We start from the raw sequence: 25276 nt of genomic DNA on the forward strand, positions 1-25276 counted from the left end.
AGAGACATTATATATTATACACCTCATACAGACAGTGAATACACCTGCACATTGCTGACCTGCACACTTCATAAATGGGCAAAGATGAGGCACCTAGAAGCACACAACAAACTAGGATAGATCAGTTCAAGGCGACTGGGGCCTACATTAGAGCCAGATGAGGCATCAAAGAACATGGGAGCCCAGATACTGGCAGCAATTGAGGCCTCGAGTTCCGCTGTCTAGAAAAAGATTGAAGCCGAAGCAATTCATGTTAACTTATTACGGACGGTTCCCTGCAAGGTAGCGGATTGATCAATAGAAATGGAACAAGTTATAAAGATGCAAGATGAGTTGACTGCTTTGAAGACTGAGATGGGCTAGCTTGAATTCCACACACACTAACTTGAGTCTCACGCAGAAAACATGGAGAGGCATGCTTGCAGAAGTAATCTCAGATTTGGGGGGTTTCCAGAAGGAGCTGAGGGGTCCACGCCACAGTCATTTCTGGAGGAATGGATCAAGGTGGCAATCCCTACTGCCAAACTGTCCCACCTATTTGTGATAGAGATAGTCCACAGAGCGTTAGCCCTGCTACTGCCACTGGGAGTGCCCCTAGGGTCATCATAGCTAAGATCCTCAACTATAGCGACCTAGACATTATACTACAATAAGTGTACCAGGCGGGGGATCCCACTTTCCAAGACCATGTCATCCATATATTCCCTGATTACACCCATCATGTGCAACAATTGCGGAGGTCCTTTGGTGGAGTGAAACAAAAGCTGAGGGCTATAGGCTCACCTACATGTTGCTCTACCCAGGAAAATTTAAGGTAATACTTGAAGGCTGATCCCACTTCGTCACCTCGTCAGAAGACACCTAGGACTGGCTGGAAATCTGGGGATGCAAGTACATACTGACACAGGAAACAGGGAGCATGGTTGCAGATGTAAACAACAGTAGAAAAAACCTTGTCAAGCAAAGCAAAGAGTATACAGAGGAAATGGGGGAAATCTGAAATGCAAGTAGTGGTGCACCCAGATGGGACCCTATATCTGGGACAACGACGAGTAGAGAAAGGCACTGCCAGTGCACTGGTGGAGTCAGTCACTTTGCCTATGTTCTCCCGTACTTGCTCTGAGGCGGCAGAAGACATTGAGCTCCTGGAGTCAGACACTGAGCTATTGTGACAGAAATGCACTGCCTGAGTTACCGATGGCTTCCTGTTGGAGAACTTGGTTGCCTTTCTATCTTCCCGGTGGGAACTCGGCAAGGACCACATGGTATGTTAAGGCATATTACCAAAAAACATTGGGACACCTGTGGTACACCGACTGCCTGAGCCTTCAGCTGAGCCACCTTCCGCAGTAGATAAAGAATGGGTTGCCAGGTGGTTGCATTGAGGTCCGGTCCCAGACAACAGCCGGAAGCCAACCCCTAACACTCTTTCTCTCTACTTGTCTCCCCCTTTTTAATCTAACTTGGCGTTACACCAGTACTGTTTCTCATTTCCCCCCTCCCCCTTTCTCTTAAATGTTCTTTCCTCTTTCTCCCTTGTACACTACTTTTTCCTTATACATTATTATGCACCCCTTTCTCACTGCATGGTGTAGACCAGTGTTCCCCAAACCCCGGGCCGCGGACCGGTGCCGGTCCGCGGATCAATCGGCACCGGGCCGCCCGAGGTCTTCAAATCTTGAAGGCATGTTTAAATACAATTAAATTAAAATTATTAAATCAAAACAAGCGGGCCACGGAAAAAATTATCAAACATTTACCGGTCCGCGGCGATAAAAAGGTTGGGATTCACTGGTGTAGACTGTGCGATATGTGAAGTAGTGTTGTGTAGGGCTTAGGAAGTTAGGCTGTAATACAGATATCACCAGGGATTGGGCTATGGACTGGCCATTTGCCAGACTGTTGAACATCTCATCCCTAGAAGGATTGTAGTATTAGGCTCCACCATGTTGAACTAAGTTGATTTCAGTTCTTTAAGTGGGAGGGATACTCTATGGGTGGGAAGACACAAGTTGATTTCTGTAGTGTTGACCCCGGGTGGGTGGGAAGAACATATTGTTGTGAGTTCATGTTTAATATTATGCAGCGCATGGGGGGGGAGGGGGGCAGAATCTTGTGGGAGGTGGGGGCTGGGTGTCAGGGCAAGTGCTTTGAGGTGTTCCGGGATGGGTGATACATTTTAGATGCCCACTAGAAATGTAAGAGGCCTAAACACTTTTGTGAAACGGTATAGGACACATACATATCTTACAAGATTGGGCATTCATATAGTGATTGTTGAAAATGGCCTCTCTGCAGGGTCACCCCGAAACTTTTTGCCTTCCTCCTCTACTTTTTCTGACCTCATTTTGCTGGCTTTAGGACTCTGGACACATTACCACCGCTAACCAGGGCTAAAGTGCATGTGCTCTCTCACTGAAAACATGGTAACATTGCCTCATACCCAATTGGCATATTTAATTTACTTGTAAGTCTCTAGTAAAGTGCATTACATGTCCCCAGGGCCTGTAAATTAAATACTACTAGTGGGCCTGCAGCACTGGTTTTGCCTCCCACATAAGTGGCCCTTAACCATGTCTCAGGCCTGCCACTGCCAGGCCTTTGTGTGCAGTTTCACTTCCACTGCCACTTCGACTTGGCATTTAAAAGTAATTGCCAAGCCCTAAACTCCGCTTTTTATACATATAAGTCACCCCCTAAAGTAGGCCCTAGGTAGCACATAGTGCTGGGTGCTATGTAGGTAAAAGGCAGGTCAAGAACATGTGTGTTCTACATGTCCTGATAGTGTAAAACTCCTAAGTTCGTTTTACGCTGCTGCGAGGCCTGCTCCTTTCATAGGATAGCATTAGGGCTACCCTCATATAAGGTTGGAGTGGTAGATTCTGATCTGAAAGGAGCAATCAGGTCATATTTACTGTGGCCAGAATGGTAATAGAAAATCCTGCTTACTGGTGAAGTTGGATCAAATAATACTAATCTACAAATGCCACTTTTAGAAAGTGAGCATTTCTCTACACTTAAATCCTTCTGTGCCTTCCAATTCACGTCTGGCTAGGTTAGTTGACAGCACCCTTGTGCATTTCACTCAGACAACCCCAAACACAGGATGCTCAGTGACACCTGCACACATCTGCATACTGAATGGGTCTTCCTGGGCTGGGAGGGTGGAGGGCCTGACACTTACATGTCAAAGGACAGTGGCCTGCCCTCACACAATGGAGTGCCAAATCCCCTACTGGGATCCTGGCAGGCAGGATGGAACTGAAAGGGGACCTTATGCACGTCTAATCAACTCTTTGAAGCCTCCCCCACTTAAAAGGCACATTTGGGTTTTTAATCAGGGCCTCAGACCCTACCAACTCAGACACTTGACAAGACACCTACTGGGAAAGGACCTCTGAACCAGAATCTGCAACCTGCCAAGAGGAACTGCCTGGCTGCCCAAAGGACTCACCTGGACTGCTTTTCTGAGAAGGACTGCTGCCTTGCTGTTGCCCTGCTACCCTGCTGCCTTCTGCCCATTGGCTTTGCTGAGAAGTGCTCTCCAAGGGCTGGGATTAAGCTTGCCTCCTGTTTTCTGAAGACTCTGGGCAAAAAGACTTCTCTGCAAAGAACTCCTTGTGCAGCAAAAATTTACACACAGCCTGCCAGAATCGATGAGCCGAAACGACACAGCACGATTTCCTGTGAGGAGGATCAACGCAGCGGCTACCGTGCAACAGAAATTTCCCTGCATCACCCACCGGATCGACGCAGCTTCTGTGACTTTGTCCCGCATGCCCAGGATTACTCTGCATCGTCCCCGTGGTGCCCAAATACCCTGCAACCTGAAGAGGATCCAGGTCCGTGTGCCAGAAATCGATGCAAGGCCCTTGCTGCGTGAAAAATATTGACGCATCATCTGTGTCCACCCGGAGAAACCGACGCATACCTCGCAGTTTTCCACGCATCTCCTCCTCTGCGGTCCCTTGCGGATAATTTAGACGCAAACCAGGTACTTTGTACTTGCAAGAGACACTTATTGCTTTTAAAAACTTAAGACTCTTTTTATCATTTTCTAAAGTGATATTTCAACGTGTACTTCAAATCTTGGTCGTTTTGACCTGCATTTAATCAGATAAATATTCTATATTTTTCCAAACCTGTGTGGTGTATTATTGTGGTGTTTATACTGTGTTATTGCATTAGTTATTGCACAAATACTTTACATATTGCCTTCTAAGTTAAGCTTGACTGCTCAGTGCCAAGTTACCAGAGGCTGGGCACAGGATAATTTGAATTGTTTGTGACTTACCCTGAGTAGAGTGAGGGTCCTTGATTGGACAGGGAGTAAACTGACTGCCAACCAAATACCCCATTTCTAACATCCACCCTCTCTGCCTTGTGACTCAAAAAGATTTTCATATGTAAAAGTTTGAAGTTGGTTTACTTTTTAATAACTATTTTTTTTAGCAATCCTAGTATTTCTTAGTGGATTTAAGTGCCTGATTAAAAAAAGATCTACATTTTACACGCACAGGTTCAAGTCGATTCCGGGCACATTCTCATTACCCCCCTTCAAATTGATAAAAGGAGTACCATGTTGTGTGTGAGATAACATTCAGCTTGTGGGGCATGCTGTGTAAAATAACCAACAAAGGGACACATGCAAATACAATTCACTTGCAGAACCAATCAACAACTAAAGAGTAGATTTACTAAAATTTCAGGCAGCGCAGAGCAGCAACCATAGATGATGTGCTGATTTGCATGAAAGGGAAAGAGCGGAACAGAACCTTACCTACCGGTATAGAGTACTGTTTCTCTCTCCCCATGCACTGGCCAGGGCCAGATTGGGAACCAAAAGTAGCCTTGTTGAAAAATAGCTCCCTTTGTCTCCTTGCAAAATTTCTCTTTTTATCAATTCATTCTTTCCCCTTCTCTCCATTCATTTTTCTCCATAAATGATCGCCTTCTCTCTATCTTCCGCCTCCCTCTCTCTTTCTCTCTCTCGAAACCTCCCAGTGCCTGCAGAGGCACAGTAGAGCACCCCAGGACTTTCAAAACCAGCCTCCAAAGGCTCCAGCCCACTGGGGAAGTGCTGGTGGAATCAAAGGTCTTACTGGCCCTGGAGTTGGTGCGCTTCAAGCCTGCGCTGTGCCCGATACTCACCCTAGCACCATAGTGCAAGGGTGTGTAAGTGCTTTGTAGCATAGGTCTTATACTGGAAGGTTACCCTTCCAGTACAAAATACTGTGCTGAGATACCAAAACCTTGGTTGTGTTGTGAACTGTACAAAATGAAAACATTTCCTCTTTTTAACGTCTGCATCGAGGATATGTTTTTTTTCGCCCAAGGCCCTGTCCACCACTTGTAGCACATATGTCTTTCGGTCAGAACACGTGGGTGGATTCATGTGAACCATTCACTCATTAAACCAAGCTTAGCGTTACTTTACGGCACCTTTCCAGCTTACATATAATTTTGCAATAGAAAGTAAAACCCAATTCAACAGACACAAATGCGGCACAAATCGTTAGCAATCCAGCCCCTATGATTGCCCGCAAAATGTGGATCTGTTGTTTCCTTAAGCTTTAGGCTTGAGTTGCTTGGCCATTTTAAGAAGTGGGCTGCGTGTCTGCTCTGTTCCATTGTACTGTGTTGCCAAAATTAGCACACTGAGGCCCATATTTATACTTTTTTAGCACCGCATTTGCGTCATTTTTTGCCGCAAAAGCGGCGCAAACTTGCAAAATTCTATTGTATTTTGTAAATTTGTGCCACTTTTGCATCAAAAAATGACGCAAATGCAGCGCTAAAAAAGTATGCATTTGGGCCTAAACTCTATGCTTAATTTTTCCTTCAAATGCTTAATTTTTAAAATGTTAATGATCAATTATTGATAAGCTATGAACACTCACGCAGACACTCTTACAAGTTTTATGCTCAGGCAACAATTCAATACTAGAAATGATGAGAAAATTACATAGTGCAATTGCCTTCATTTGATCCGGTTAGAGGAATTCTTTGGAATATGTACTGCACTGTCCTGGCTTGCTGTGAATATTTTATATGTCATACTAGCAAAATATTCTAGTGCACACGAAACATGCAGTTTTCTCTTTGACAGAGATAATGACATGTTTTAGGGTTTGGCATGCACTTTTCGACATTAACGTATAAATAATTACAGAGTGGAGAGGCGCTGTAATAAAATACCCCTCATGTAGATAGGAAAGTGACTCTGAGCAAATGCAAGGCAAGTTGCTTTCTTCTTATAAAAAGTGAATTTTTTTTATTTTTTTCAACTCTGGGTGTTAGGTATTTTCAGCTTTGTAACATCCATTCTCAGAAACAGAAAATTATCATTAGAGAAATTTTGTAAAATGGTATGAGAACCTAGGTAGAGCCTCCTTTATATATTACCTCCGCCTGCGACTGCCGACATGGGCAATCACTTTATTTTCAAAATGAGTGGAGTCCAGGATGCTATTCAGCAGGACCTGTAGGGGGGCAATCCTTGTTGGACCTTGTGAGGAGCTTAAGAGGAGGTGGTGGAGTCCTACAAGGTGAATGTCTGGATCCAACCAAAATTAAAAGGACTTAAAATGGTGGATCAATCAAACAAAGTGATGGGTGGGGTGTGTGAATTATCCCACAAAGAAAGGTTTACTTCTTTGTTAGTCTCCACCAAAAGTGCCAAGATTTACAGTTTTTGATAACTTTCTGTGTACCAACCAAAACCTTTATGCTAGCGTGGCACAATTGACACATTTTTGAAGGCATGCAACATGTTTCAAATTGCTTAGTATTCATCGTGCAAAATAGCTGAATTAGAGAATATTTCATGCATACATTAAAAAATGCATTTTGTTAGTATAAATAGCATAATAAAACATCCTCATCCTTAAGAGAGCATTTTGGAAAATCAATCAGAACTCTTCGTAAAAACTTGGGGCCTGATTTAGATTTAGACATAGTCGTTACTTCATCACAAAGATGATGGATATTCCGTCCGCCAAAATCTAAATCCCATTGTTTCCTGTGGGATTTAGATTTCGGTGGATGGGATATCCGTCACCGTTGTGTCAGAGTAAACCCTCCACCAAGATCAAAATCAGGCCCCTAGTAAATCAAACCATCCGAAACGTGCTGGATAGAAAGAGGATTACACAAAACACAAAGGCTGTATGAAAAATTGAATGAGCTATGTAGCGAAATATCAAGAAAACACAATGCATGAAAGCATTTGCCATTGACATACCCGGTATTCTGTGGTATTTATTCCTCAACTTTTAAAACTGCTAAGTCTAAGTCCTTCTCAAAAGTCATCAGACCACTTAAACTCTGTTGGTTGACCTTCCCCTCCTCAACACTGATTTGGTAGGGCCCTTTGTCAGGTTACAAGCTGTAGAGAGAATAAACAAATTATTAGTGATCAGAAAACCGAAAACTATCTCTCCTTAAACAGGGTTAATCCTTCCTGTTCATCTGTGTACACCTTATAAGCTCTAGGTAACAGCTAATATGGTTTCCCCAGGTACACCATTGATTCCATTTGTTTTTTTGCAAGCTAGTAGGCCGGAGGTTTTCAAACTGGGGGTGCAAGACCCTCTTGGGAGACCTGAATTCATCTTGGGGGTGAGGGTGCCAGGCACTGACCAAGAGGAGCATCATGCTGAAAATATTGCTTTGTTTTTAGTGAAAAAAATCAGGCACAGTGCAATGGGCCGTCAGTAACATCTTTTGTCATTCATATCCTGGCTGAGAGTAGAGGTCAATGGGGAAGACCTCCAAGTTGTTCCTAGAGTGCTTCTTTGCCATTTCTGATAAAGAATCACTTTGTGGATACTTTTACACTTCGGAAGATCAGGTTGACCACAGCATTTTGGCAATCATATATTTAATTACATTTTAAAAGAGGTAACTGAATATCACTGAACTATTTGAATTATTACATATGTTTAGAGCTGCCAGTTTTATACAATAAATGAGGAGGGCGCTGTGTTAAAATGTTTTAAGACTATTGTACTGATGTGTCAGCCCACTGGTTAATCATCCAAGCTTATGTCAAAATAATATAGCAAAATATTATTTCTGGTAATGTATTACTTTTAAATGGTAGAAGCTAGAAGTTTCACTTATGGAGCAACATCTGTTTAGACAAAAACTTCCAAATTTGAAAAAATAATAATTTAAATTTAATTGGAAGGTCAGTTCCAGGACGATAAGGTTTTCTGTACTTCACCCAGCCTCTAAATGGAATATCAGAAGGTCAATTACATTTATGATGCAAAATGCATTTATAAAATTTCCAAGATCTTCCTAGAAGAGGCATCTATATTTCTGCTTAAAATATCCTTCCAGCCAGAGGGCCAAACTCACTTTTGTCATGATGAGGTAGGAGGACACTAGAAGCCACCTCCATGGCCAAGAGTCGCTCAACCCACAGGCACCTAGACCTTTGGGGAGTGAAGTCTCCTTCTCTGTAGTGAGATGGAAAAGCCTGTCAAGTAACAACTATGCAGACAGGTGACTGCGACTGAATCTGCCTGCATGAGCTGAGAGATTCTTAGGCTGGGTTTTTGACACTTTCAAGCTGTCTTCATACATTTTCGCTGTTCTGGCAGCTCCACAGCATCACAAAGACTATGCATGGTGTATGCACAAAGCAGGTCTTGTGTGTTGCTATCAGGTCATACCGTAGAATGCAAGGATCTAGGTTACCTACGTTTTTTGGTCACTGATTTGGTGAATGAAGAAGTAGAGGGCATTTCTACAATTTTGGAAATCTTGATCCTTCTACTTTCCTCTTTGCAGAGGGGGTCACTAAGAATACAGTGCAATAGCAGAAGTCTTCTAAAAAAGTAATAATGTGACATTGAATGATTTGGCTCCTGACTGTCAATGTTGTTATCGGTGAGGCACAGGGGTAACTGGTGCTGATTATTTTTATTTCACTGCTGGGATCAGGGAAGGTGAAGCCACCAGTCAACACCCTGAAAATTCAGTGCACTGACGGAAGGTGGTCAGGGCCCTGGATCAAGAAATAAGTCAATAGCATTATTGATCAGAGAGGAAATGATGAGAAGATGAGTGATGGTAATATGATCAACTTGCATTGCTAAGTCTATCAGCAATTGCAAGAGGCATGAAAATAAAAGTGGGCTGGGATTGAAGGGATTTTTAGCTCTCAGATAGAAGGAAATATGTAATGATCCAGTGGAATTAATGACTCCAACATTTCAAGCAATACATTTGGTGCTTTTGCATCTGCTTGAACTTTTTCGGTCCCATTTCTTGCAGATACCTAACTATACACATCTACTACCGCACATTGAGGACTGGTAAAATGGGGAAACTAGTGCAATCCAAATTACACTGGGTAAGGTGTTAACTGTGAATTAGAGGCTATTTCCATGTGCAGGGTTGCGTTGTTTCTAATACTGAGAAAGCAGGACAACTTGAACTGTACAGGTACGGTTACATTGCATTATAACAGATAACAATGTGGTGTCAGTGCCCAGTCATATGGGTGATTATTATATAAATATAGACAAGAAAAAGAGGCTGAGGAGCAGACAGAACTAATTCTGATGGAGGTAATTTGATGCTGACATTCATCAAGGTCATTGCTCTGCTCTAGTACACTGCCTCCTAATTATTTGAGTCCAAGTACCTCGATCCTCAATGTGCTTGACCGGTAGGTGTGTGGTCATATAGGATCCTGAGGCCTACAAGAGAGTCACTCAGATCCCGAAACTGTTTAGGGTTACAAAGGTCTTCATAATTTATGGAGATCCCCAGAATCGAGATCCAAGTAGAATCCTGATGAGTTGTAATTTTACAGCTGATAAAAATATTTTCATATATGAGAGATGAATAAGGGGGTTGGGCACTTTCTTTTACATATGTAAAATCAATAACTGATAGGTTAATAGCCAGCATGTATTATACTACTTCTTGTTGTGATGTTCAGGTGCATCATACATTCATACCATGTGCTATAACAAAACACATGCTAGTGCAGAAGGTGTGAATCCTTTCTTCTGCATTTCTAATTTATGCAGAGGCAGTTTCCTATTCCAATCCCTGAATGTGGAATCAGTCTGTACCCTTGTTTCCAGTCAGATTTGAAGCAAAGCATTTGATGTTTTTTATCTGAAACTGACCTTGTGCACAAAGCTAGTCATACGCGTTGGTATCAGGCCATGCAGTGGAATGTGAGGATCTCAATAAGCTTTATTTTTGGTCACTGATCCACAAATGTGACTTTGTGTAATGTAACTGGTGCTCATTGTAAAGGGCTCCAGTACCTTCGGGTTGAGTTTGCGCTATATAAAACTTTTTAAAAATTGCAATTTGGTGATTCTATGTGCTAGGTTAAAGTTTGATCGGCACAAAATGTGCTTAAAACACAGAAGTCACTCAGTGTGCCTTTCTTGTTTTTTTCCAGTTTTGGCTTGGAGCTTCCAGAGGACGTGGTCTTCATATTTGGCCTTCCACTACGCCCTCAGTATCAGAGCCAATTCACAGAAGAAGAAAAAAGGCTTTCCCTAAAGATCATGCAGTACGCTGCAAATTTTGTAAAGTCTGGGTATGTAAACAACTCTTAAGTTACTGCCTTTGCACATTTGGTTAACACAAATTGAAAAGCTTTTCGTGAAATAATATTGGATTGCTTGATCAACCGCGGCTGTACCATCAACGATGCCAGGATCCAGAGATAAACAGAGCAGCAAAACCCATCTGGGTTTTCAGATACATGCAACCACTCTACATTGATATAGATTGTATGTAATTGTTTTTTGGACATATTCATTATGATTATCATAAAAACCTGAATGGGTTCCACGGAGATATGTTGACACAGATGTAATAAAGAGCTGCAGAAATCCTAAATGACCTGGAAACATGTAAATTACTACACAAGGCTGCTCTTCTTAGTGATGCACTGCCCCTGGGTTGCCTCTTACAAGCTGCCAAGAAATTGTAAGTTCATTGAACAGAAAGGTGATCATTGTCTCCGTGAGCTGAAGTTGATTTGGGCATATCCATAACTATTTATTTTTCCAAGTGCTTAGGAAATGTTCAGATTCTGGGGAAGAATGAGTTTCTTTTTGTTATGGATGCCTTTAATTCAGTAGTTAGTTGCTAAAAGCAAATTGATTGTATGTGCTGAACATCTTAATATGTTATGTTATTATAAGGTTTAACTGTGTATAGCACACATAAAAGGTCTAATTGAGAGTTGAGCCAGAACAGAAAAAGTCAATTTTATGTAAACATTATGTTGAAGTGTTCTCTGTCAGGGGAGAATTATCTGAGGGATTAAGGGACAGATTTAAGACCCCCAGCGCCTCCTTGCACCACATTAGCATAATTTTTTTTAATGCTAATGTGGCCCAAAGATGCCAAAATTGCTGTGCCAAATCTACAAATTGGCGTAATGCATGCATTGGGCCACTTTGTAACCTTTTGTGCTACATTATGCCTGCGCCAGCCATAATGTATGCAAAGGGGGCGTTCCCCCGTTTGGGGGGGGGGGGCGAAAAAACAGCACAAAGAAATCTAAGAGACTTCTTTGCATCTTTTTTTCAGCACTGCTCAGAGCAGGAGTTAAAAGGGGGCACACCATTATTTATAATGGGCTTTGCACGATTAGCGTCATAATATTTTACTCTAATCCTGCAAAGCTCCGAACTAGCGTCAAAAAGTTTGACGGTAGTTCCCTAACTACCGCCATGGTGCACCATATCTTAGATACAGCATGCAAATCGTGGCATTAGGGGGTTTCTAAGGGGCACATGGAATGCGGCGTTGCACTGGGTGCAACACCACTTTCCTTAAATCAGGCCTTAAGTCGGCTGTACCATCTTTACAGTTGTGGAAATTCTGCTTGCGGGTTCTCCATAGGCAGTGAACCTTGTACTAGATGATTTACTACTTCCTTGACAATCAGAGGATTTTTCCATGCAGGGGTACATTTGAGGAAAGGACAATCACAGTTAATGCAGTCAAAGAGCAAAATCTGAAAAATGTGCAACATGTAGAAAATGGAGGTTTCAATACTCCTGGGGATTAGGACCTGACTCTTGGTTGTCTTTCTTTAGGAATCCAAACTACTCTTTTGACTTCTCACGACATGCCACCCGCAATTTACCACCATGGCCCATGTACCTCTCGCACAGTGATGGAGACAACTACAAAGAATTCACTGCGTCATTGGAAAATCACAAAGGGCTGAAGAAGGCGGATTGTTCATTTTGGAACAAGTACATCCCGGCGCTAAAGGCTTCAACAAGTAAGTTGTAACCTAGATGTTGAAAAAGAAAAGCAATGCGTCCTGTGCTGGTGATCCACACTCACATGTTGGAGGGTATGATACAGCAGCGGATGCCTTAAATCTCATGGGGGGCATGGAGGGACGGTTACAGGTGGGGGGCTGGGAGCGAATAAAAAATAATTTAAAAAATAACTTACCTCTTTCCGTTACCGCCACCTGCCGCCTCGATCCTCTTCTGGTGTCCCAGAATTCACTGCTGGGACACCATCACAGGCTCCCCAGCAATCCTGGCGCAGCTTACATGCTATACATAGCATGTAAGCAGCGTCAGGATTGGTCTGAGCGGCAGTCATTGCTGCTCAGACACAAGCCTGGGGTCTGTGCAGTTTCTCCAGCGCAGCTGTGTATGCAGCTGGGTTGGAGAAACCTAAGTGCGCATGTGTGTTTGGCCGGCCTCAGATGGCCGGCCAAACACACATGTGCACTTAGTGCACTCTCCCATCCTCCCACTCCTACCTCCTGTGGCCCAGCACCACCCCTCCCTGCACTCCTGTGCGAGAAGCAGAACAATAAAATGATAGAAAACTATCATTTAATTTTTCTGCTTCTGGCGCAGCCAGTGGGGCGACGGTCCTTCGCCATAGTGAAGGAGTCGCCCCTGACATGATATCACTGCATGTTCTAAAATTTGCATATCAAGAAGTCAATATGTTGCGGGGAATGTCACACAAAATGTAATATTAAGTTAGTCATTTGAGAGCCTAATGATACTATGAGTCAATCCTTAGGCTTAGTTGTTTCTATAAACTGATAACTCTTTGATATGTCGGAACAGCTATTGGCTTGCACCATAAACAAATTAGTAATCAAAAAATGGTGCACTTAAGGAACTTGGGGATGTCGACCTTTGTTGAATGAAATATGAGAAATACTTTCTCTACCATTGTTGTCAGTTTTTTGATCTGCAAATTTCAATATCTTTGCGCCTCAAAGACAATGTGGTTGTCTGGGAAGGTACCATAAGGTATGGTGAGACCTGCATAAGCAATAGAACTAATTAGATGGAGCCTCAGCTACATCATTATCGATTAGTGCAATTTCCCCATTTCTTTTGCTCTGTTGTCGAGCTAAGGCATGCCGTGCAAGATTGAGGTAGGAGTAATACCTTTGCTGTCCTGAATAAATATTTATGAAAACTTTTATGTTAAATCCGAGCCCTGATAATATACAAGTGGCACAATCTGCTGGTTTATCTGTGATTAAATAAGTATACTATTGGAAGCTCACAGTAGAGCAGTGAAGCATCCTTTCCCCCAGGAAAGCGACTGAAACTCAAAGTCAGTGTTCCAGGACTTCTGACTGACCGGTCCTGGGTGCTACCCCACTGATAACAACCAGCTTCCTAGCCAGGTGAGGAGATGTGACCTGTAAACTCCACAGTGTTCTGCTGCCCGAGCTGTGGATCTGCCTTCGGGGCACTTTAGGCACAATAGTGGGCACCAGAGTCTTATGGACTCACCACAGGCTTGGCTTTTAAGACAAAAGCCAAATTAAACTATCACCCTGAGCACTGCCTGTCTGTTCACCCATAGTTGATTAAGCTATTCCCCTATCACTGTCCCTGTACTTAGCATTACTGTGTTTAGTACAAAGTACTTTTCTAAGCTAAGGTAAAGCATTGGCAAAGAATATTGATTTATTAAGACCTATATTTTCTGTTTCTGAGTTCTGGGTCTCTAACCTCAGACCACCTTCCTGGGTAAGTCTTGAACTGCTTGACCCTGAACCTGAGAGTGAAGTGCTGAAGAAGAATACTTGGTACCTATGTTTCAGAACTCACACTAGGAGGCCTAGGACACCAGAGGAAAATATACTCAGGCAAAGATTAACTAAACTTTGGTGCAACACAGAGAGTGAAGTTGCTACACTGCCATGCATCAAAATGTGCAATATCTATTAAGATTAGGCAATGTTTTCGTCTCATCCGCTGGCATAGTGCCTAGTGCCAATGTAAGCACCACGACTCAAGGGTGTCTGCATTCTAGTTTTTGTTTTGGCCAGAAAAGGAAACCTTTCTATTTTAAAAATAGTCTTATATGTCTATTTCTCTTTTCATGTTTGCTGCAGAATACAGAGGGCTTAACAAGGAGAAGTAAAGATATATCTCCTCATTACACCGCCTTGGATGGGCTCACAGTTTTTGCTCATGTTTTTTGCCATATTTACTGACTGTAGTAAAAATGGGTTTGCTTCAAAATACCTAGGTGAATAATCGGGATCACCCGTTCTCCACTCATGGAACACCTCCCTGATGTAAGGTAAGCCACGTAAGGCCACGCAAACCTTCATTTGTATTTGTTGGTAAATCCCGACATGGATTTGCATCACGCTGCGTCACGAAGGTGGCACAACACTGACACAAAATCTTAGTAAAGCTGGGCATCAGTCACTAAGATTTTGGGCCCATACCTGCTGCATTCTCTAGTCCCTGAACCGGTTCTGACAATGGCCACTGGTTGAGATTCATCCACCCATTTCCATTCATTACTTTGGCTTCTCCTAACTCCCTGTGTACTTGTCCACTGGACTCAGGCAAGTGACACCACATGCCTTTTCACTCTCAGTAACTGTCACAGAAAGTGACATCGCACAGTTTCTGATTACGCTACAGTGACTTTTATTTCCAATAATCTTTTTTGAAAACGCAAATTTACAGGATGTTAAAAAGATTTTGAGAGCAGGCTGGTAGATCAAGCTGGTGAAAGTGAGGAAAAGCTAAATGCCTCTTGCTTTTAAAGCATCAGTGCTCAGACCAGCTGCACTGCATGGGCTGCAGAGCGGTTCACACGGGTTGCAGAAGCAATGTAGGGCACGATTGCTAACCCTAGATATGAAGCTAAGTGTCAATCGTGGTCGCTTGGGTGCCACCTAACATTCCGGTTCTCTTTGGATCCCATTCGCAAAACCATTTACAACTATAGATCTGTGTTCATGGCGGGGGCATGCGGGCTGGGGTGTTGCTATCAAAGGATGGGTTGCTTTGGGAGGTGGTGCACGCCTACAGAGATTCACTTCAGGTTGGGAAGAGAAACTTCGTATGGGTACAGGAGAAAAGGTTTTCTATAAGAAATAATTTGTATTTTGTTATTCAATTAAAAACATTGCATGATATAGCAACATCAGTGATATAAGAAGCTACATACAGTCCTACCACTAGAAGTTCAGAGTACATACGAATCTCTTTAAAACAAAGGGCCATGTAACACACAATTTTGTTTTGGCAGTGTCCAGATGTCAGTGGAATTAGACTTATCGTTCATACAGATTTCTGTCTGCGATATTTGGATCTGTCAGTGTTATCGACCGTTTTAAGTACACAGTTCTGTGATGGCATTATTTGAATTTGTAGGCAACCCGCCGTAAAGTGTGCAGAGATTGATTCAAGCACCTTATGTACCATATAAGGCATTTTTAATTGTTGCTAGTTGTATTTCATTAAATAGCGTTCTCCACAACGAATTAAAATAGTGCCAATTGGCTTTGTCATTGACAAATATAAACACCGCAGAGACAACTTCAAAAATGTTTGAGTCATATTCCCTGGAAACTTTTGTTATCCGTCACCATTGCAATACATCCAGCAGAGAGCACACTATTTACGAGAATGGGATATTGTTGAAATAATGTGTTGATTCTTAGGTCTGGCTTCACACTGCGCTGTGTGATTCCTAATGTTATCAATTCTTTAAAATATAAGCAAAGCGGGCTTTGGTTCCACCCTGAGGAGTAGAACTATCTCACCTATGCCATTGGCCCTTCGGTACATTATTTCACTTCCTATAGAGAGCCTTCATTTCAATTCATGGGGACTATTTTGCATCACAGAATTGTTCGGAATCATCACATGATGAATCCTTTATCTCTTAGATGCATATTACACAGAAAGCAGTCGCTCTTTGTTTGTTCTTTTTTTGCAGTAGACATTTTGTAAAATGTTTGAGATAGGCCTCAAAATGCAAGCCAGGCCTCTTGGATTTCCTAATACTTCTTTTTCGTTTCAGGTGTAAACATATCTTTGGAGCAATCTACAGAACCGAGCCTCGAGGACACAATAAATGGCTCAAGCATCCATGCTCAAGTTACACAGAGCCCGACAAAGAAAGGAGCTGATGCTTACAATTAATGCACTTGCTCCAACACTTGATATCACCGTTATTGTGTCTTATCCAGGACCTTACCAAAAGAAACTCTTGTTAGTGGTATTTTCGATTGTGCCTTATTCTGGTTCTCAAAGTATTCTAAAATGAAATATTTCATTTTTTAAAGGTTTTTGTTCATAAAATTGTACATGTATATTACTTTTCCTGCTACTAAATTGGCTAAACGAGGCTTCTGAGTTACAAGCTGTGGACAGTGTTTAAGAACTTCTGTACAAGACAATACGTGAAAATATAAAAACGTGTGCAAATTTGGAAACTTCTACGGCTACTGTTGTGTTATTTTCAGAGTAAACCTGATTTGCCAATAAATTATGAGACCTGTTTTTGATTTGTGTGGATGGAGTGGTTGGGAACCCAAAGACAAAAGTCACTCAAGAGATGGTCCTTGGAACAGTTCACATTTGTATGGAAGACACATCATCAGGATACAGACAGCAGCAGAATAATCAAGTGTGAAAGGCAGAAAGAACTGTATCCATGTTGTCTGTACCTCCATATTTTGCCCATGCCCCGTGGCTCATGCACAGCCCTTGAGACACTGTTCATTGTATTTCTTCCCATACAGTTGTGCAGCTGAACTAAAGGCATGGGCGAAATTTAAGCTATGCTAATGCAGGTTGCATAATTTCAGGAATTTTGCGTCACACTTGTTACGTGAAATTCCCCAAAGTACGCCATTGCAACACCACACGTTTATGTGCCATTCGTGGTAAAAATGCACATGAACAGATTGCAAGCAGCTGTTGTTCTCAGTGCTCTTGCTATTTTGTGCTATTTTTTATTCTATGGAAAACTGAGGACGCATTTCTTGTTAAAATATAGTCAGTAATGACAGATTTGCATTTCACGCAATTGCACTTAATTTTGCTGAAATGTGAAGATTTTGCAAAAGGAAACTATGCAGACCTCCCACCCCACTACTAAACACTGACCTTTGCTTTTTAAACTGCTTGGCTGAGCAGGTCTTTTACTCAGAATTCTCTTGGTGAGGCAGGTTTCAAATAGGCTGCTGCAAATTACTTCAAAAGCAGTCCTAGGGGCTGTACATGATACCCTTCAGTCGAATCTGGTTCTTTGGCCTAGTTTGAACGTTTGCAATATAGTGCCCACGTGACACACCTTGTTTTTATTTATTAAGTACACAGACTCCAACAAGCTGCATGACAACAGCACTATTGAAGTAAACAGTGAAAGGGATACTTAAATATAAGAAAATAACCAACTTTGGGAAAGCCAGTGGGTCTCGCCTACGAGAGAGCTATTGGCTTGGTCAATGTTTTAAGTCATGTTGTACATTTGTGTGGCTGCTGTGTGGCATGACTGTAAGTTAAAAACAACAAGTGCTGTGATGTGGCCAGCGCTGGCCACGTATGAAGCATTTTCTAGTGTTGGCCGGAGAACAGGATTGGAGGCATCCCAAAGGAAGAGAGGGCCAGTAACATGGAGGGTGTGGGGAAAAGAAAGTGCTATGATCCGGCCAGCCATGTCCGTGTCATAGCCGCTTTTTAGGGTCGGCCGCTGTTAGAAATGGGGTTTCTGGTCGGCTAGGGTATGCACCTCAGCCAGGCAGGACCTACCCACTCTAGTCAGGGCAAGGGAGTTACACCTCCAAGATAACCCCTGCTCACTCCCTTGGTAGCTTGGCACGAGCAGTCAGGCCTATCCCAGAGGCAATGTGTAAAGCATTTCCACAACATACACAACACACGTGACGCAAAATGTACCCCACAAAGTAAACACAACACTGAGCTATGTAAAAATAATCTGTATTGCACAAAACATAATTAGACCAACATTACACACAAGTAATACCCTGCTACCTTAGCAGTTGTCAGATCATTACACAAGGTTACTAATACTCTGCAAGAATACGCAGTTGTCACATTAGAACACGTAAGTACTCAGGATTCTGCAACATAAGCAGTAGTCAGGAAATACAATAAGAATTATATGCACTTGTCATGAAGAATTCCTAAATACCCATAAACAGAACATTAGGTAATATCTCACAAGTCATACAAATACATATCAGCTAGACATGCCCATAAAAGGAACATCAGCACATATATGTAGTGGCAGAAAACAGGTAGGAAATCTAAAAACCTCCAGAAGTCTATACTAGGCTCCTGGAGCCCATATTCCCCAGAAAGTACCTGATTTCCATACTAGAGGCACTCCCAGTGCCTAGAAGATGAGCCTAGAGGGCCCCCGGCGCTCCTGTGCGCAAAACGGGGGCCACGCGGTGCTTTTGGGGGAGAGGGGCGGTCGGCACCCTCTCCTCGCGGTGAACGGGCCCTTCCGGGGGCTCACGTTCTCGGTGGGGGCCTGCCTCGGCCTTCTGACACCCTGTCTGCGGGGTGGGGGCCGGGCGTGGCCCAACAAGCAATTATGGGGGCCTCCGTCGAGGTTTCCCGTCCCTGTTTGGGACAAACAAAAACTGCCAAGAAAAGGAGCGTCCTGCTCCTAGTGCAGAGACCGGGGAAAGGGGGCGCTCCCTGCGCCTTCCCCGAGTCCTACCTCGATGTAGTGTGAAGCTCGGACCCCTCCGGGGGCCCGAGGAGACACTCGCCAGCACCCGATGTGGTGCGCTAGTGTAGGAAGCTGCTCCCGGGCCGCCAGGAGGCTTTTTAAAGGAACTGGAGGCGGCTGGTGCCCCGAGGGTGCTCCCAGAAGCAGGACGTGCCTCGGGGGCGCCGAGTGGAGCACGCTTGCTCTGTTCACTTGTTTTACATGCCCCGGGGGCACTAGATACAGCGCGGACCCCACGCTAAAGGAAATGTCAAAGCCCGGGTCGCGGCGGTGCGGTCAACGGAAAAGAATCGCTTTTGATAGTGCGAGGGCTCCAAATAAAGCGCTAAGGCAAATCTGCAGCTAGGGCTGCGGCGGTGATCTTCTGCAGACAAAGAAGGTGCCTTGAAGTGCACCTGGGCACCAAAGCTCGCTCTCTTAGCGCTAAGGCAAAGCTGTAGAGATCGTTGCAGGGGTCAGGGGCCACAGCACCCTGCCCCTGGGAACAGTAAAATAAGAAGAAGCACAGGGCTGGTGGGCCCAACTACAGGCCAGAACAAGGGTTACCAGCAGTGGCAGTTCCTCCTAGTGACTAGGCAGGTCACAGGTCAGCACAGCAGCAGCAGTCCAACGTGGTTTCCTGGTGAGTCCATTCATCAGTGTTCTGTGTCCAGTTTCAAGTTCCAAGAATGTTCAAATTGTGTGGAAAATTCCCCTGTACTTATACTGGGTTTACAGTGTGTTTTCCAAGGGTAGGGAGAGGAGGATCCAGCCAGTTACAACTGGTTCTGGGAGTGCCCCCTCTCTCCTCCAGCACAGGCTCCAAACATCAGTGGGGGGTTAACGACCCTACTGTGTGAGGCCGGGGCACAGCCTTTACAAATGCAGGTGTGCCCCGCCTCTCCCTTCTCTCAGCCCAGGAAGGCTTTACAATATGTAGATGCACCTCTGTGTCACCTCCACCCTTCCTGTGTTCAGGCTGTCTGAGAAGTATGCACAAAGCCCCAACTGTCAGTCTGCCCAGACGTGGATTGGAGACAAGCTGAAAAACACCAAAGTCATAAGCACAGATAAACGCGCACTTTCTAGAAGTGGCATTTCTGTGATAGTAATAAAAAATACACCTACACCAGTAAGCAGCATTTCTCACCACTATCACAACCATACCAAACATGCCTACGCTACCCCTCATAAATCAGACAAAACCCCTTACACATAAGGCAGGGCATTTCCAATGTAATCCTATGAGGAGGCAGCACTCACAGCAGTGAGACACCAAGTTAGGCTGTTTCTCACTACCAGGACAGGCCGCGCAACATGGCACATGTCCTGCCTTCTACATACATGGCACCCTGCCCAAAGGGCTAGCTAGGGCGTACCTTAGGGGTTACTTACATGTAGTAAAAGGGGATTTCTGGGCCTGGCAAGTAAATTTAGATGCCAGGTCCCTGTGGCAGGAAACTGCGCACACAGGCTCTGCGCTAGCAGGCCTTAGATAGGTTTGACAGGCTACTTTAGTGGGTGGTGCAAGCAGTGCTGCAGGCCCACTGGTAGCATATAATTTACAGGCCCTGGGTATAGGGATACTGTAGGAGGCTGGCTTGGCTTATAGTGGGTACCCTGTGGTACTTACACCCTGTGCCAGGTCCAGTTATCCCTTATTAGTGGAATAGAGGTGTTTCTAGCAGCTTAGGCTGATAGAAGGTAGCTATGGCAAAGCAGCTTAGGCTGTACTAGGCGATATGCAAAGCTCCTACTATACCACTTATATCATATGCACAATATCATAAGAAAACTCAGAGTTACTAAAAATAAAGGTACTTTTTTTTAATGACAATATGCCACAAGTATCTCAGTGAGTACCCACAAGTTATGTGCACACAAACCCAAAACAGGTAGGTAAGAGTAAGAAAAGTAATACAAACAGTGTAGAATTACAATAGGTTGCAATAGGCAAACATAGGTCTAGGGGCAACACAAACCATATACTCCAAAGTGGAATGCGAATCACGAATGGACCCCAGACCTATTGGAGCTTGTAGAGGGTCGCTGGGACTGTAAGAAAACAGTCAGGGTGTCTAAGATACCCCAACTCAAGACCCTGAAAAGTAGGAGTACATTACACCTACTACCCCAAAAGGATACAATAGTTGTAATAGGGGGATTCTGCAAGAACCACAAACACCAGCAAAGCACTGAAGACGGATTCCTGGACCTGAGGACCTGCAAGGCAAGGGGAACAAGTCCAAGAGTCGCGATAGTGTCCGGGGGGGCAGGAGCCCAGAAAACCCCGAATGAAGGTGCAAGGAAACTGCCTTCGGATGGAAGAAGCTTGGAATTCTGCAACAACGAAGAGGACTAGGAACTTCTTCTTTGGATGGAAGATGTCCCACATCACGATGAAGGTTGCAGAAGTGTTCCAACGCAGAAATACCACAAACAAGCCTTGCTAGCTGCAAGGGTCACGGTAGAGGTTTTTGGGTGCTGCTGGGGACCAGGAAGGACCAGGATGTCGCCCCTTGGAGGAGGAGGCAGAGGGGGCGCTCAGCAACTCAGAGAGCCCCCACAGAAGCAGGCAGCACCCGCAGAAGTACACAAACAGGCAATTAGAAGATTTGTGTACCAGAGCGGGTCCCACGACGCCGGTGGCCAACTCAAAGGGTTGAGCACTGCAGGATGGAGTGCTGGGGACCCAGGCTAGGCTGTGCACAAAGGAAATCCTGGAAGAGTGCATAGGAGCCGGAGCAGCTGCAAATCACGCAGTACACAGGTTTGCAGTCTAGCGTGGGGAGGCAAGGACTTACCTCCACCAAACTTGGACTGAAGGATCACTGGACTGTGGGAGTCACTTGGATAGAGTTCCTGTGTTCCAGGGACCACTCTCGTCAGGATGAGAGGGTGATGCAGTCTTTTGGTGCCTGCGTTAGCAGGGGGAAGATTCAGTCGACCAACAGAGATTTCTTTTTGGCTTCCAGTGCAGGGTGAAGGCAGGTGACCCCCAGAGCATGCACCACCAGGAAACAGTCGAGAAAGCCGGCAGGATTATGTGCTACTATGTTGCTGGTAGTCGTCTTGCTACTTTGTTGCGGTTTTGCAGGCATCCTGGAGCAGTCAGCCGTCGATCCTTGGCAGAAGTAGAAGAGGGAAGTGCAGAGGAACTCTGGTGAGCTCTTGCATTCGTTATCTGAAGAATACCCCAGAGGAGAGACCCTAAATAGCCAGAAAAGGAGGTTTGGCTACCAAGAAAGGAGGATTGGCTACCAAGAAAGGCAAGAGCCTAATAGAAGGGGTCTCTGACGTCACCTGCTGGCACTGGCCACTCAGAGCAGTCCAGTGTGCCCCCAACACCTCTGTTTCCAAGATGGCAGAGGTCTGGGACACACTGGAGGAGCTCTGGGCACCTCCCCTGGGAGGTACCTGGTCAGGGGAGTGGTCACTCCCCTTTCCTTTGTCCCGTTTTGCCCCAGGGGGATCCCTGAACCGGTGTAGACTGGCTTATGCAGAGATGGGCACCATCAAAGCATTTCCAGAGGCTGGGGGAGGCTACTCCTCCCCAGCCCTTCACACCTATTTCCAAAGGGAGAGGGTGTAACACCCTCTCTCAGAGGAAATCATTTGTTCTGCCTTCCTGGGCCAGGGCTGCCTGGACCCCAGGAGGGCAGAATCCTGTCTGAGGGGGTGGCAGCAGCAGGAGCTGCAGTGCAAACCCCGGAAAGGCAGTTTGGCAGCACCCGGGTTCTGTGCTAGAGACCGGGGGGATCATGGAATTGTCACCCCATTACCAGAATGGTATTGGGGTGACAATTCCATGATCTTAGACATGTTACATGGCCATGTTTGGAGTTACCATTGTGACGCTATACATAGGTAGTGACCTATGTATAGTGCACGCCAGTAATGGTGTCCCCGCACTCACAAAGTAGGGAGAATTTGCCCTGAACGATGTGGGGGCACCTTGGCTAGTGCCAGGGTGCCCACACACTAAGTAACTTGGCACCCAACCTTCACCAGGTGAAGGTTAGACATATCGGTGACTTATAAGTTACTTATGTGCAGTGAAAAATGGCTGTGAAATAACGTGGACGTTATTTCACTCAGGCTGCAGTGGCAGGCCTGTGTAAGAATTGTCAGAGCTCCCTATGGGTGGCAAAAGAAATGCTGCAGCCCATAAGGATCTCCTGGAACCCCAATACCCTGGGTACCTAAGTACCATATACAAGGGAATTATATGGGTCTACCAGTGTGCCAATGAGAATTGGTAAATTTAGTCACTAGCCTGCAGTGACAAATTTAGAAAGCAGAGGGAGCTTAAACACTGAGGTTCTGGTTAGCAGAGCCTCAGTGATACAGTTAGGCACCACACAGGGAACACATAAAGGGCACATACTATGAGCACTGGGGTCCTGCCTAGCAGGATCCCAGTGACACAGGGGCTAAAACATACATACATACAGTGAAAATGGGGGTAACATGCCAGGCAAGATGGTACTTTCCTACACAGCCCTCCTCCCCCCCCCCCAAACGAAGGACAATAAAACTAGCCTTGTCCTGATGAGTCTTCATTGTCTAAGTGGAAATATCTGGAGAGCCCACCTGCATTGGAGTGGGTACTCCTAGGTCTATGTTCCACTGTATAGTCCATTCCCTGTAGAGATATGGACCACCTCAACAATTTAGGATTTTCACCTTTCATTTGTTTTAGCCAAAGTAGAGGTTTGTGGTCTGTCTTAACAATAAAGTGAGTGCCAAACAGGTATGGCCTCAACTTTTTCAGTGCCCAGACCACAGCAGAGGCCTCCCTCTCTATGCCAGACCAACGCTTTTCTCTAGGGGTCAACCTTCTGCTGATAAAAACAACTGGTTGATCCTGGCCCTCAGAATTCAGTTGTGATAAGACTGCCTCTACCCTTAATTCAGATGTATCAGTTTGAACAATGAATTTATTGGAGTAACATGGGCTTTTTAAGACAGGTGCAGAGCACATGGCCTGTTTGAGCTCCTCAAAAGCTTTCTGACAGCTAGCTGTCCATAACACCTTTTTAGGCATTTTCTTGCTTGTGAGATCATTAAGAGGGGCTGCTATGGAGCCATCATTCTTGATGAATCTCCTGTAGTACCCTGTGAGGCCTAAAAAGGCTCTCACCTGGGTCTGAGTTGTAGGGGGAACCCAATCCATGATAGTCTGGATTTTCCCCTGTAGTGGTGCAATCTGTTCTCCACCTACCAGGTGGCCCAGATAAACCACTTTCCCCTGCCCTATCTGGCACTTTGAGGCCTTGACAGTGAGGCCTGCCTTTTGCAGGGCCTCCACAACTTTCCAAAGGTGGACCAGGTGCTCATCCCAGGTTTAGCTAAAGATAGCAATATCATCAAGATATGCTGCACTGAAAGCTCCCAACCCTTGCAGGACTGTGTTCACCAACCTCTGAAAAGTGGCAGGTGCATTTTTCAAACCAAAGGGCATTACTGTGAATTGGTAGTGCCCTCCTATGGTAGAATATGCAGTCTTTGGTTTAGCTTCCTCTGCCAATCTGATCTGCCAATACCCTGCAGTCAGATCAAAAGTTCTAAGATACTTGGCAGAAGCCAGTGTATCAATAAGCTCATCTGCCCTGGGTATAGGGTGAGCATCAGTTTTTGATACCTGATTGAGCCCTCTGTAATCTACACAAAAGCTCATCTCCCTCTTTCCATCTTTGGTGTGAGGTTTTGGTACAAGCACCACTGGGCTAGCCCATGGGCTTTCAGAAGGTTCAATCATCCCCAAATCCAACATTTTCTTCACCTCTTGATTAATGCAGTCTCTGACATGGTCAGGCTGCCTATAAATATTACTTTTGACAGGCAGGCTGTCTCCAGTGTCAATTGTGTGTTCACACCAGGATGTGGTACCTGGTACAAGTGAAAAGAGGTCAGAAAATTGGCTTAGGAGATTGATGCAGATGTCTTTCTGTTCTGCAGTCAGACAATCTGCTAAAACTACTCCATCCACTAAGGCATCTGCTTCAGTGGTTGAGAAGAGATCAGGGAGAGGGTCACTCTCTTCTTCCTGTCCCTCATCTGTTGCCATTAGCAGGGTGAGATCACCCCTGTCATAGTAGGGTTTCAGGTGGTTGACATGAATCACCCTAAGGGGACTCCTGGCAGTGCCCAGGTCTACCAATTAGGTAACCTCACCCTTCTTCTCAACAATTAGATGGGGTCCACTCCATTTGTCTTGGAGTGCTCTTGGGGCCACAGGCTCCAATACCCACACCTTCTGTCCTGGTTGGTACTGGATCAG

General features: G+C 44.7%; 1 protein-coding gene across 1 annotated transcript in view; it reads left to right on the plus strand.

Annotated features, from left to right (window-relative positions):
- Positions 1-16797, plus strand: part of TG (thyroglobulin) — a 673226-nt gene extending 656429 nt beyond the window's left edge. The window contains exons 46-48 of the mRNA XM_069220782.1: positions 10436-10576; positions 12093-12283; positions 16327-16797. Coding sequence (XP_069076883.1) covers positions 10436-10576; positions 12093-12283; positions 16327-16448 — 454 coding nt within the window. The 3' untranslated portion in view covers positions 16449-16797. The remainder of the gene's footprint in view (positions 1-10435; positions 10577-12092; positions 12284-16326) is intronic.
- The last annotated feature ends 8479 nt before the right edge of the window (positions 16798-25276 follow it).

Source organism: Pleurodeles waltl, chromosome 2_2, assembly GCF_031143425.1.
Source record: "Pleurodeles waltl isolate 20211129_DDA chromosome 2_2, aPleWal1.hap1.20221129, whole genome shotgun sequence".
Lineage (NCBI taxonomy): Eukaryota > Metazoa > Chordata > Amphibia > Caudata > Salamandridae > Pleurodeles > Pleurodeles waltl.